The sequence below is a fragment of the Sphaeramia orbicularis genome, chromosome 24 (genome assembly GCF_902148855.1).
Source record: "Sphaeramia orbicularis chromosome 24, fSphaOr1.1, whole genome shotgun sequence".
Lineage (NCBI taxonomy): Eukaryota > Metazoa > Chordata > Actinopteri > Kurtiformes > Apogonidae > Sphaeramia > Sphaeramia orbicularis.
The window spans coordinates 26,452,666-26,466,813 of NC_043979.1; the positions used below are offsets into that span (position 1 = coordinate 26,452,666).

At 37.6% G+C, this 14,148-nt stretch overlaps 1 protein-coding gene across 1 annotated transcript in view; it reads left to right on the forward strand.

The window, feature by feature from the left end:
- Window positions 1–14,148, forward strand: part of cad (carbamoyl-phosphate synthetase 2, aspartate transcarbamylase, and dihydroorotase) — a 41,659-nt gene that overhangs the window by 16,963 nt on the left and 10,548 nt on the right. The window contains exons 17-32 of the mRNA XM_030129068.1: window positions 844–1,008; window positions 1,088–1,173; window positions 1,842–2,088; window positions 3,207–3,305; window positions 4,467–4,691; window positions 4,903–5,085; window positions 5,176–5,394; window positions 5,804–5,971; window positions 6,063–6,245; window positions 6,794–6,898; window positions 7,978–8,226; window positions 8,322–8,403; window positions 9,957–10,123; window positions 10,221–10,385; window positions 11,015–11,146; window positions 12,376–12,577. Coding sequence (XP_029984928.1) covers window positions 844–1,008; window positions 1,088–1,173; window positions 1,842–2,088; window positions 3,207–3,305; window positions 4,467–4,691; window positions 4,903–5,085; window positions 5,176–5,394; window positions 5,804–5,971; window positions 6,063–6,245; window positions 6,794–6,898; window positions 7,978–8,226; window positions 8,322–8,403; window positions 9,957–10,123; window positions 10,221–10,385; window positions 11,015–11,146; window positions 12,376–12,577 — 2,677 coding nt within the window. The remainder of the gene's footprint in view (window positions 1–843; window positions 1,009–1,087; window positions 1,174–1,841; window positions 2,089–3,206; window positions 3,306–4,466; window positions 4,692–4,902; window positions 5,086–5,175; window positions 5,395–5,803; window positions 5,972–6,062; window positions 6,246–6,793; window positions 6,899–7,977; window positions 8,227–8,321; window positions 8,404–9,956; window positions 10,124–10,220; window positions 10,386–11,014; window positions 11,147–12,375; window positions 12,578–14,148) is intronic.

The window sequence follows — 14,148 nt, forward strand, 5'->3', positions numbered from 1 at the left end:
GACAGGTTTTAGAAACTGATTGGATTTAGTGATGTGTTGAAGCCTGATGAAAATAATGAATTTGAAGCCCTCCACTTTGTGCAAAAAATTAAAAACACGGGAGGTAAATGCTTTAGAGAAAAACTTAAAGCCGGTGTAAAAAGCCACGTGTGAACACCTGCCATCGCCCAGCGTTGACCTGTACTCACACTCACAGCTGGAGGTGAAATACTGGGGATTAAAAAAGTGTTACATTTAATTTGTCGAAACCTGCGGAAACTCTGTGAAGCGAGTAATAATCATGTTTACGCAGGTTGGTGTTATTTGAAAACTGCTGTTAAAGCTCTGCACCTGTAGGCCTGAAAACCTCCTCAGACAAGTTTAAAAGTATAAATCTGCACATTTTACAAGCTGAACTAGAGACAGAATAACCTCAGTTTTCTTTTTTCATGTAAACTTAACACTTAAGGCATTGTTCTTACATTACGCATCAGTTGGGCAAATTGCCAAAAGGAAAAAAAAGTCACTGTTCATTTCCTTAAATAGATGGAAATTCTTTGATTTAAGTGGACCAATAGAGGGAGCTGCTGAGACACCATGTGGTTGGTATTTTCAGTAGGGTATAATGTAGTTGATGATGCAAATGAGTGTAATTTGTACCGTATATATTGTAGAGCTGTAACTAATGATCTATGTATTACTCATCACTCTATTTAATCCTTTATTACAGTGAAAAAGTCAATACACCACTTTTTCAAACCAGAAAATCTCTGGTCTTTTGTTTAATTTTTATTGCCTGAACTAAATAAAATGTACTCTTTCTGCTCAGTTTTAAATGATATGACCTTCCCTTTTGGCCAACAGGAGCTGCAGACTCCGACAGACAAGCGAATCTTTGTTTTGGCGTCAGCGCTCAGAGCCGGATACACGGTGGACCAGCTGTACGAGCTGACCAAGATCGACCGCTGGTTCCTACATAAGATGAAAAACATCACCGACCACGAGCACCTGCTGGAGACGTACAACCAGGTAACGCAGATTAAAACACACCTGATCTTTGAATAGAAGGTGTTCTGGTTGTTTCTCATGGTCGTTGTCCTTCCTGCAGGATGAGAGCGCCATGCCTCCAGAGGTGATGCGGAAAGCCAAGCAGCTCGGCTTCTCAGACAAACAAATAGCATTAGCAGTGCAGAGGTGAGTGTAAATGCAGGTGGAAGATGCTCAGGTTTAGGTGAAACAGTCAAACCAGAGATCTAGAAGCCCAACTGCTCAGAGTGTGATGGTGCTAACTCAAACCTCAGAGTATAAAGTAGCTCAACACAGTAATAAGATTTAGAAAGTATCTGGAAGTGAATTTTGTGTACAAACACCTACTTTTGTTTTTGGATCCTCATTAAATTATATTTTTCTATTGAAATAAAAATGTTTCTGTACAATAATACAATTTAGAAAGTATTTGGGCCAGAATTTTGCATACAGACACCTGCACTTGTTTTTGGATCCTCATTAAATTATATTTTACCATTGAAATAATAATTTTTCTGTGCAGATTGTGTGTAAAGGACTAGGAGCTTAATATGGGTTCAATGGGTGAATCTTTTGCTCATTATCTATTCCGTTAATTGTGATGACTTACTTTGTATTGTCTGAATTTTCTGTAAAACAAGGCATCTGTTTCATTTTTATGTGTAACTTGCTCTTGACTTGACGTGAAATGAAGCAGTGAAGGAAAAAAGTCTGTATTTTCATGCTCTCTTTTGTCTTGTCATTTGTTCTGTTAATACCAATATGTGTGGTCTGACTGTAGTGTCGTCCTGTCCCTGATGTTGTCCTGTTGTTGTTTCTAATTCTGACTCCCACAGCACAGAGTTGGCTGTGAGAAAGCTCCGTCACGATTGGTCGATCCTACCTGTAGTGAAGCAGATTGATACGGTGGCGGCTGAATGGCCCGCCTTCACCAACTACCTGTACCTGACCTACCACGGTACAGAGGACGACCTGAGCTTCAGCGATCAGCACGTCATGGTGATCGGCTCGGGTGTGTATCGCATTGGCAGCAGCGTGGAGTTTGACTGGTGTGCAGTCGGCTGCATCACAGAGCTCAGGAAGGTGAGACTGAAAACAGGTCATCATGCAGGACTTATTTTTCTACTGGTCTGTTGAATTATGTGACCATGTCATACAGTCAGAAACTTCATATGTGTTTTTATTGTGATTTCACTAGCACAGTTTCTTTTAAAAAAAATACTGGAAATTATTGGAGTATTTTGGAAGAATGTGCAGCTTATTGTTCCTTTTTACTAAGTATAGCTCAAAGAGTAAATTTATGGCATTGTGTTCTGGAAATATTTATTGTTTGTGTTTTCCTCCAATAACTACTGGATTGGGATGATATGATAGAATTGCTTTTAATACACTGAACTGACATCTTTTTCCCTTCTGTCAGTGCATAAACTGATAAATTTTACATTAACTTTTGTAACTTCAGTGTGTTGAAGAAAATCTCAGAACCTGGTTCAAAGTTTGCTGCAATGAGTGTGGCTTTATTTTAGTGTTCTGGAGCACAGTGAGCGTACTGATGCAGACAGAGTCTGTTTCGGTAGTCTGACCCCGAATCTACATTTTCAGATGGTATTTATACAGTTACTTCAAAGCAGTGAACAGAAAACAAAAAGCAAACAAGGAGATAAAGAAAAAGGGGCTGTACTCCAGGAAGAAGCCAGGGAATTCACATTTAGGTGAAAAAGGAGGGGGGTGCACTCCAGGAAGAGAGAAGGGATTCACACCCGGGAGGGGGTTAAGTCTCTCAGACCTGGTGGAGGCATCTTAACGTATCATCAAAGTATCAGTGGTCAGTGCTAAACAGGTTAACTCAGCAGGGAACAGCATGTGCTTCCAGACCAGGATGCAAATTTTCTTCAAGTGTTAATCTATAATGTAGTGCTAATTAAATGTAATGTTCAAGAGAATTGTTCATGTTTTAAAGGGTTTTGGTACGTAAAAGTTTTAATCAAAGCAATGTTCATTTAACCTATTTCTATATCTTATATTATTTACTGAACTGTAAAGTGTATGGAATGCACCAGCTTGTGCAAAAGCATCCTGACCTTTTTAGAATAAAACTGAATCCTGTTGCATCTGAGTTGTAGTTGCTGAAAACACATTGAGATACTAATCTGACAGCATGTTCTGGCTGAATATTTATGGTGCTGTTACATTTGTTTCAGATGGGTTATAAGACCATCATGGTGAACTACAACCCGGAAACGGTCAGCACAGACTACGACATGTGTGACCGCCTCTACTTTGACGAGATCTCCTTTGAGGTGAGGGTTTTCTTTTTAAGTTTCACTAAATTAATGTTTTACTGCCGTAGTAGGTGAGATGACTGAAGTCTTTTTAAGTAGTGGTATAAATATCCCACATAGGGCTATGCAATATGAACAAAATCTCAAATCCTGACCATGTGTATTTGATCTAAAGACATATTAGTCACATAAAATGACCACGTGGAAAGGATTTTTTTCTAACTACATTTAGAATTACCAAGAAATGAAATGTATTAACTTTTATTAGAATCTTTGTACAAATGTTCAACTAATTGTGTAATGAATTATAAAGTATGTAATTACATCCATGTCTGACGTTTATTTTGAGCATTTGTCTGTTGTCTGTTCTGAAACCAGACTTTTCATACCTAAACTACATCCATGTGACAAAAGTAGCCCTGATTTAGGTTCCTCATTTTGTCTTCTCCTGTTAGGGTTTACACCATTCTCTGATCCATGTTCATGCACATTTCCTGGAACCATGCCATAATAAATGACAAAAAATATTGTAGTTGCTTGTGATTTGCCACAGAAGGAGATAAATCCAGGATTCCCGCCTGGTCTTAAAAAGTCTTTATTTTTCAAATCTGTATTTAATACCTTTTAAAAAAAAAAAACCTCTAAAAAAGGTATGAAATTTGATATAGTAGGTCTTAAGTTATGCTGCCATAAACTTGTTGGCTATGTTGTGTTTAAATGTGTCTGGGAAATGTCCAAGCTGCAAAGAAAGTAATGTTAGTCTACGCTGTTACACCTGTTCCAATCAGACAATTTATATTGAATTTATGAACCAGTTATTGTGAACTTTGCAGCCTTCAGTGAGAAATGATCACAGAACATTCAGCCCCAAAACCGTCATAGGTCATGCACACGTTGCCAGAGAAAGCTGATTTTGTGGTCGCGAAGTAGAATGTGAAATGGGCATTAAATTCTGTTCCAAGTAGTCTTAAAAAGGTTTTAAAGTCTTAAATGTAACTTGTAGAAACCTGTAGGAACCCTGTAAAACATAGAACATAATATGAAAGATGTTTTCAAGTAAAATTAAAATATGCTCATCGTAACATCTAAAATGTGCAAGTCATCAAACAAGAAAGGAATCATGCTGAGGTGTTTACCCAGTGTCATGTAGGTTTTTGTGTTTCTATGCCTTTTCTTTAGGTGGTGATGGATATTTACGAGAGGGAGAACCCAGAGGGTGTGATCCTGTCTATGGGAGGTCAGCTGCCCAACAACATCGCCATGTCGCTGCACCGTCAGCAGTGTCGCATCCTGGGAACTTCACCGGAGTTCATCGACTGTGCTGAGAACAGGTTCAAATTCTCCCGAATGCTGGACACTATCAGCATCAGTCAGCCTCAGTGGAAGGAGCTCTCAGACACGGAGGTAAAAGAGACGGAATTATTAAAAAAAATACACAATCAAATATCAAATAATAAGATCCATGTTTTTGGTTAGAATTGATGTCTGATTTGGATATTAAGGGAAAACCTGATTGTCTTTGCTTATGTTTATAACTGTTGATGCCCTATTTTTTTAAAGACACATTTTCATTTCTTAATTTCTTTCTCCGTTTTACTATTTTCCTCTGCTCCAGTCTGCTGTGAAGTTCTGTGAGACGGTGGGTTATCCCTGCCTGGTTCGTCCCTCATATGTCCTCAGCGGAGCAGCCATGAATGTGGCCTACAGCGACAGTGACCTCGAAAAGTACCTGAGCAACGCTGTAGCTGTGTCCAAGGAGCATCCTGTTGTCATCTCCAAATTTATACAGGAGGCTAAGGTTTGAAGAAATGCCTTGTAGATGAAACACACCTCTGAGACTCAGTAAAAATGGAGCCAGTGTTTGTAGCTGTTTTTGTACATTTTGCAGGAGATCGATGTGGACGCTGTAGCATGTGACGGGGTGGTGATGGCCATCGCGGTGTCTGAACACGTGGAAAATGCCGGCGTTCATTCCGGTGACGCCACACTGGTGACGCCTCCGCAAGATCTCAACCAGAAAACCATCGAGAGGATCAAGATGATTGTTCATGCGATTGGCCAGGAGCTGCAGGTCACCGGACCCTTCAACCTCCAGCTGATTGCAAAGGTATTTGTTCGATTTATCATAATTTTTTTTGCAGCAGGGTTTCCCAAGTTGGTTTGGTCAAGAACTCCAGCAGCACTTATCGTTTAGGATAGTTATAGTTAGTCACGGTAGTTATTCTCTACAACAAATCCTGCTGGAGTTCTTGACCTGTTTCAAGGTTTTCTCTTCCATGTACCTTGGAAGTTGGTAAAGCTGTACCAGATCCTTCTACTTGCATTCCCAAGTTGTTTAAAAACCCATACAGAGTTAGTGTATCCCTTAGCAAAGGTGATTTTTGTTTCAAATGAATGGCTCTCCATAGGGTTGTGTAATTGCAGTTTAATAAGCATTTAATGTTTTGAAGTAATGACAACAGTAATTTTACAAAATGTAACCCTGCTCAGATAACAGATTTTGTTTTTTTTTTCAGGACGACCAGTTGAAGGTGATCGAGTGCAACGTCCGAGTCTCCCGCTCCTTCCCTTTTATATCCAAGACACTGGGTGTGGACCTGGTTGCCTTGGCAACGCAGGCCATTATGGGGGAGGAAGTAGAGCCTGTGGGCTTGATGAGAGGAAAAGGGATTGTGGGAGTCAAGGTGAGTTAACTTTTGTTTACTGTTGCTATCACAGTCAACATCAGAGGACATTTTTTTTCTTTTAATAACCTGTTTGTAACGTGTCCTACAGGTTCCTCAGTTTTCTTTCTCTCGACTGGCTGGAGCCGATGTGGTGCTGGGAGTGGAGATGACCAGTACTGGAGAAGTGGCCTGTTTTGGGGAGAATCGATACGAGGCTTATCTTAAAGCCATGTTGTCGACGGGTTTCAAGATCCCAAAAAAGAACATCCTGCTCTCAATTGGCAGCTATAAGGTACCAGAGAGAGGCTTTAAATAAGAGCAGAGGATTCAAAATGTCCTTAAAATCCTTTAACCTTAGAATATCTTAAATACAACTGAGCAGGGTCTGAAAAATGATTACATGAAGTTAAAGTTACTTTAATAAAGCTTTTTAATGGGTTCTTTTCTGTCCTACTTTTATGTCAGAAATGTATGAAATGGGTCATATTCATAATTGTGTTTAGATTTAATTTGTCGAAACTTAATGAAATTCTGCGATTGAGACAAGTGACAAGAATTTAATCACATTTAAAAGCACAAGAAGACTGAAGTAAGAAAGTAAAATATGAATTAAATGACTGTCTCAGAACCATTTATAGACACTTAATCCTTACATTAGTAACAAGAAACAGCCTTCAATCAAAGAAATAAATGTTAAACTGTTAAAAAGCAGCTAAAGATGCAAGTTTTTGTTTTCTGGGTCAGTTAGTGTATTTTCCCTTCATGTTTTCTAGGTGTCAGTAATAAGGATGGTGTTTTATTAGACGTGTAATTGACTGTTTGTGTTTTGTTTTTCTGTAGAATAAGAGTGAGCTGCTGCCCACAGTTCAGGCTCTGGAGACTCTGGGATACGACCTGTACGCCAGCCTGGGCACCGCCGACTTCTACACTGAACATGGAGTCAAGGTAAGTGAAAAGAGCTTTCATATGCTCCGTCATCAAGTTTGTGAATCAGTCTGGATCAAAGTGACAGACAGTGTGTTAGATGTGATTAAAACCTGCTTTAACTACTGTAATCACTGATATGTGAAATGTTTTCTTCTACTGGTTCATCATGTGTTCATTTGTTCCTGTCTATAGAGGTTGCCCAAAAAAAGTATTAGGGCACAGATTTCACTTCGGTGAAAATGCCAGGAGTGAAAGTGAAATAAAAGGAAAGAATGAATAAAAATTCAAACTGGACAAACATAAATACTCAAGTTCAGAAAATATTCTTATTAAGTACAAGAAACACTGGTCACAGAACAAAACTGTATTAATTTCTGTCATTTTTAAGCCATTTTAACCCATAAAGACCCAAATAGCCACTGACAATCAAAAGCATGTACTGATCTAAAATGTTTAATAACTTCTGAATCACTAAATCTATCAACATAATTCAGGTAATTCAGGTAAAATGCAGTTTGTCATCTTTTCATGGTCATCAGATATGACCCATCTGGATGTTCAGAGGCTCCGTAGTGAACATGGTAAGGCCATCATCTTCTACAACATTGATTCACCAGTAAAACCCATGGAGTTCGATAAATGACAGTGGATGGGATAGAGACAGTATTTTATGTCAGTTATTGATGTCTTTGTTGAAAAACTCACTTTTTCTTCAGTTTTCTGTTTCTGATATGATAGCCATCAACTTTAATCTGAGACTTTATGAACATTTACACAATCAGTAAATTAAATACAGGAAAATACCTGATTTTCACTGAAAAAACACAAAATACAGAGGACAATATTATAATAAATGGGGATAAATCATGTAAGAAAAGTTAAATATAAGGAATACAAATATTTTGGAACTGTAAATTAGCACTGGGTCTTTACGGGTTAATAATAATATTTAATGTGTTAATTTTGACAACTCTAAGTGACACTCCCCTGTAAGTCGCTTTGGAAAAAAGTATCTGCCAAATGCATAAATGTAAATGTAAAATAATGTAATACCATGGAAAAAAATGTCTGATATGGTTGTGCTGTCATGTGTTCAGGTGACAGCGGTGGACTGGCCGTTTGAGGAGGAGGAGGACAGTGAATGCCCCACCAAGGAGAAGCAGCGCAGCATCATGAACTACCTGGAGGAAAACCACTTCGACCTGGTCATCAACCTGTCCATGAGGAACAGCGGAGGGCGCCGTCTCTCCTCTTTCGTCACCAAAGGCTACAGGACGAGACGCATGGCCATCGACTACTCCGTCCCGCTCATCATCGACATCAAATGCACCAAGCTCTTTGTTCAGGTAAAGATCACTGTGAATGTCACATATTTGTGTATGTGGAAGCTTTGCCTCCAGCTGAACGACAGCAGGATTAACATGGACTGACCGGTTTACAGGCTCTTCGTCAGATTGGTAGAAGTCCACCGGTGAAAACTCACATCGACAGCATGACGTCCCAGACTCTGGTCCGTCTGCCCGGTGAGTCACTGCAGCTCAAATGCCACTGATGGAGAAGATATGAACATTCATCTGCAGCAACAGTCGATCTTATTGTGTTATCAACTGTCTGTTCAGCAGCCGTACAGAAATAGACAAACATAGTGGAATAATCACAGTTTTCATCTGTCCTGCACTTCACTAGATCAGTAGATATTTAAATTTGTATGCACCATTCATTTGTTTTAGTTTTTTTTAAATATGAAAACTAAATACAAATATTATAAATAGTGACCCCTATCAAAACTGCAAAAGCCTAGGGGTTCTCATTTCCATTCAATTATACTTTTGTTGTAGGTTTGGGTCATATGGTCAAAAAAATGTAATGTCAAACTTATTTTTCCAGTGTTATAGATATTCATGATTTAAATGTTTTTTTTATAACTAAAGACAAAACATGACACAAAAATAGTGCAATCCAGAACAATAAAGAACTGGAAATGTATATGTATTGTGTTGTTGAATTAGCAGAAATTGATGAATATAATGGTCATAGTTAATTTTAGTGTTCTGTGCTGCAAAATTAAGATTAAAAAGCTTTACTATCATCATATTAGCATAAGACATCACATGACGAAATTCCAGGTGCGCTTCAAGTCAGGGTAAATCTATCTTAACATAAAATAAAACATGCTATATCCAAAATAAAGGTAGTTTAAAACAATCAAAAGCAGCTGAAACAAAATTGTCTAAGACAAAATAAAAGTGGCTAGTCAATAAAAGCACACACCTATCAACACTTAATAACACTGAGGCATACATGTAAATACAGCATAAGAGCTTATTGGTGGTAATTTTGAAAAAAAATTTTTTTTACAGTTAATTTGATGTTAATTTCCACCTTTTATAGATTAATTATTTTAAACTTGACGTTCATTGGTTTCGATTTTTAGATATTTATTTTGAGTAAGATGTCAGTTCAACGGTTACAACTAGTCTCTAATAAAAGGAAAATCACTGCATTTCTGACGTGCGTAGTGTGTTTTTAGTGTCAAGATTTGTTTGACAGGGCAGGGATGATGTCAGCCATCGGCTTTTCTCAGCTCAAAACCATCTTTATTATATTGGCCTGTAGTTGAATGTGTAAAAACAATCAAAGTGTGTATTATACTTAATTGGTAATTATTTTATGTCAGGAGTTTATCCCCAGACATTACAAGAAACACACTGGTGATTGACTCAGCACTTGTTTTGGAAGATGGTATTCAGCTTCACATCTACTGAGAAATGGCTAAACGATGAAGTTATTCAGCTGTTTTATTAGAAATAAATGTAAAGTTGTGAGATATTTTTTGACATTGGATGTTACTGAGTTTGCCTTTTTCACCAAGTGTTTCTTCAGTACCGAAAGTGACTAATGGATTCATTGATTATCTATTTCTTCATCAAGTATTCTGTCAACATGTTGTTTTAGTTGATGTTAAGGACTGTGTCTCAGTGCAGTGTTTCTGTTGTCCTTTTGATCACAGTCATTGTCTTAACAGCATGTATCATTACCTGTTTAGTGTAAGTTATGGGATGTGATTGACTCCCAGGTCTGATTGACGTCCATGTCCACCTGCGGGAACCTGGAGCCACCCATAAGGAGGACTTTTCCTCTGGTACGGCAGCTGCTCTGGCTGGTGGAGTGACCATGGTGTGTGCGATGCCCAACACGTCTCCAGCCATCACGGACGCCAACAACCTGGCCCTGGTGCAGAAGGTCTGTCTCAAACCTAATGATACTTCTCCTGTTTTTTTTATCTAGAAATTCTTCTGAACCAAAAACATGAATCCTGAATAATTTTCTATATTATCAGTTGGCCAAAGCAGGCTGCCGCTGCGACTACGCCTTGTATGTGGGCGCTGCTTCAGACAACGCCGCTGTTCTGTCGTCCATCGCTAACCAGGCTGTGGGATTGAAAATGTACCTGAACGATACATACTCCACCCTGAAGATGGACAACGTGTCTCTGTGGATGGAGGTACACCAAGTCTTTAAAACCTTAAGCTTAGAATTAAATCATTCAGTAATTTACAGTGTATGTTTCTGAAGCACATAATAATGGGAATCAGTCTTTTCTGAATTGTGTGGTTTTTTTATATATAATTTATTAAATGTATGTTTCTTTAATGAGGTTGTGTCATGCCTGTTATAAATGGCTGTAATTATTTAACCAATTTGATGAATTTCAAACAAAATTACCAGCTTTGAAGAGTTATTTGTATTGGTGTACGTTTCCAAAGCTGTCATTAGAGCTAAAAAAAAAATGGCTGTAAATTAAACAAGGAAAAGGGATACAAATAGTTCAGTGTTTATGTAATGTTTAATGCCTGTCTAAAAAAAAAACACTCAATGGATGCTCGACATGATGGTTAAAAACAGATGATACAACAAACTATAAATATAATAAACTGGATATTTTTGGATGACAACCAGCAGTCTGGATATATTGACAGTTTTGAAATATTTTTAGTTTCACTCCATGTGATGAATTGGTATTATCAGTAAAAGCATTGCTCCTGCTGATCTTTAAGTCCGTGTGTCTTCTGTAAATATTAATGGATTTTACCACTAACACATTCTAAATCTACCGTGTGTTTCTTTATAAAGCACTTTGAGAAATGGCCCAAACAGATGCCCATTGTGGCTCATGCAGAGAAGCAGACTGTGGCGGCCATATTGATGGTGGCACAGCTTTACCAGCGACCAGTTCACATCTGTCACGTGGCCAAGAAAGAGGAGGTACGAAATGGATTTTTTAAATTTTCTTGTGTGTGTTTTTTTAATGTGTAAAATGACAAGAGAGGACAAGATATATTTGTGAATACACAGATGGATAGAGATGATCATACATTAACCAAATTATCCATTATACATAGACGATACATATACACACCTTGCAAAGACAGGAATAGAATGTCTCACCGAATGAAAAAGTTGATGGTGTTTGGTACAAATGAAAACAGTGATTGTTTTTTGAACAGAGGAGGGTAATATCAATGTCAGAAGCCAAATGTCTGGACAAGCTAATACCTCAGATCACCCACCACCCTTTACACCATTTTTGTTTTTCTGTGTAGAGGCCTTCCATATTAAGTAGTGTACTACTATAGCTGAATTAACATGTAAACATCCTAAACATACAACAAGTGTAGCTCACATGTATATCTGCACACATTGAAAAATAAAATGATAATTATATTGATAATAAACGAAAAGGGGCTTAATCTACCACATTCAACCATCTATGAACCCAAAATCACCAAAGATGATGGTAAAACCACCTCAGAACCACCACTGACGACTCAGTTTGATTTATCAAATTTGCGTAGTCTTTTTCTGCATTGCCTATAAATGAAATAGAACATTGAGGTTAATTATAATAATTATATTCCTAACTGATATTCTGGAGTATTTTCTATTAACATCATAAAATGTAAAGCCTATAAATTAATGGCAGGTAGTGTTAACAAGTGTTACTAAACAAAAATTCTGTTAATAATAATCTGTAAAAAAAAAATAAAATAATGGCATAAAAGAAAAATATTTTTATATCATGTCAAGTTTAATTTGCCACAAATATTTTATCTTAATTTATTCATCTCTTAATTTGTTTTTTACTGTAAAGCTGTAACCCTACAGCTGAACATGGTACTACTTCACATCGTTTTACTTCATAAATGAACTTAAATCTGTTAGTTATAGATTATTCTAACTCACTTTAAAAGCCATATGACTACATCTGTAATATACTACATATAAACTTTTTATCTTGAAGTGAACCTAAAGTAAGAAAAAGATCATTTGCCCAAAAATTATTCTTAAAATTATTCAAGAATTACTTTAAAAGACCCTAAAAATCATGAAATGTAAGTGTCTGAAACCCTGTTTTAAAACCTCATTCATTCATTGAGACTCAGTAGTTTTATTTATTGAATACCTGTCATTTATTTCACCTCTTCTTTGTCCAGATCTTGATCATCCAAGCGGCCAAACAGAAAGGCATCCAGGTGACGTGTGAGGTGGCTCCTCATCACCTCTTCCTGTGTGAGGAAAACGTGCCAGATATTGGAGACGGTCGAGCACAGGTCCGTCCCATGCTGGGGACACGCGAGGACATGGAGGCACTCTGGGAAAACCTGGACATCATCGACTGTTTTGCAACAGATCACGGTGTGTAGCAGCCGAAAACCCTAAAACCTTAAGGATCCAGTTAGGGGCAGTTGGACTTGTGTATATACAGAAAAATTACTTGTTGGTGACATAGAGCTGCAACAACTGATCAAATGGTAGAAATCAACCTAGAAAATCAATTCAATTATTTCAGTTGTTTTAAGGCAGGAGTAGCAAACCTTTATCAATTTGATTTTTCTCAGATGTGAGTAGTACTTGCTTTTCTTTGTCATAAACAAAAGTGAGCTGAATTTATTTGAATATTTTCTGTCATTTTACAAGTTTTTATTTGATTCATTGCCAAAATCACCAACAGATTGTCTGAAAATGAAAATCATCATCTTTAATAACTCAGAAATACAAACTAGGGCATGATAAGCCAATATGATTTGACTTTCTAATTTTATTAATATTCAAACTTCCATTTTATCCAATTGAGCTTCTCTAGAAAGGACATATATGCAAGTATCTTTTGTGTTGTACTTTAAACAGTCTTTATTCAATCATTTCCTGTAAACAATAAAGGTGCGGGAGACTTTTGTGATCAATTTTTCATCAGATCTGTAAAACCTCAGTCATATCCTAAGTATCACGAATCTGTAAGTCTTTCTGTGATTACTCACCTGAATCTCTTGCATTACAGTAAACAATTTCGACGTGCCACCCACCATAAACAAACCCGTGTGTTTACAGAGTTGGGAGGTAACTTGGGCATTTTCGGAATTTTGTCGTGATGTGCATTGTGGGAAGTGAAGGTTCAGGCGGGAGCATATGATATTATATGGATGAAACACAACGCGGAAACGGCTGGAGGAATATGCATAGAAGGAAGGGAGCTTCTGCCGTTTCCGCGTCGTCTGTAGCAGCTGCAGCTGCCAGACAGTGGCACGAATCAGCGTTTCCCACAATGCACGTCGCGACAAGATTCCGAAGATGCCCAAGTGACCTACTTGCTCTGAATGGAAACACATGGTTTGTTTATGGTGGATGGCACGTCAAAATTGTTCACCGTAATGCAAGAGATTCAGGTGAGTAATCACAGAAAGACTTCCAGATTCGTGATACTTAGGCTATGACTGAGGTTTTACAGATGTGATGAAAAATTGGTCACAAAAGTCTCCAGCACCTTTAACACTTCTACTCATGTTGTCATTTTCAGTACAAGGTTTACTTCCTCGGCACAGTCATTAAACTGTGGTCTATTTTGCCTCTTTCACCATAAATATTTAATGGTTCATTATGTTTGTGGGCTTACGTTAAGTTTGTTAGAGGCTGAATAATTCTTGATGTTGATAAACCCCATTTCTAAGGCAGTGTTGCACCAAAGAGGAATAGAATAGAATAGAATAGAATAGAATAGAATAGAATAGAATAGAATAGAATAGAATAGAATAGAATAGAATAGAATAGAATAGGCTAGGCTTTATTGTCATTACACCAATTGTGCAACAAAATTGCAGGTAATCTCTACCAGAGACAGTGCACTTGCATCTAAATAACAGCACTAAAGATACAAACATGTATTAAAAAATATGAAACAATGAGCAATCAAACATATGCGCAAATTATAG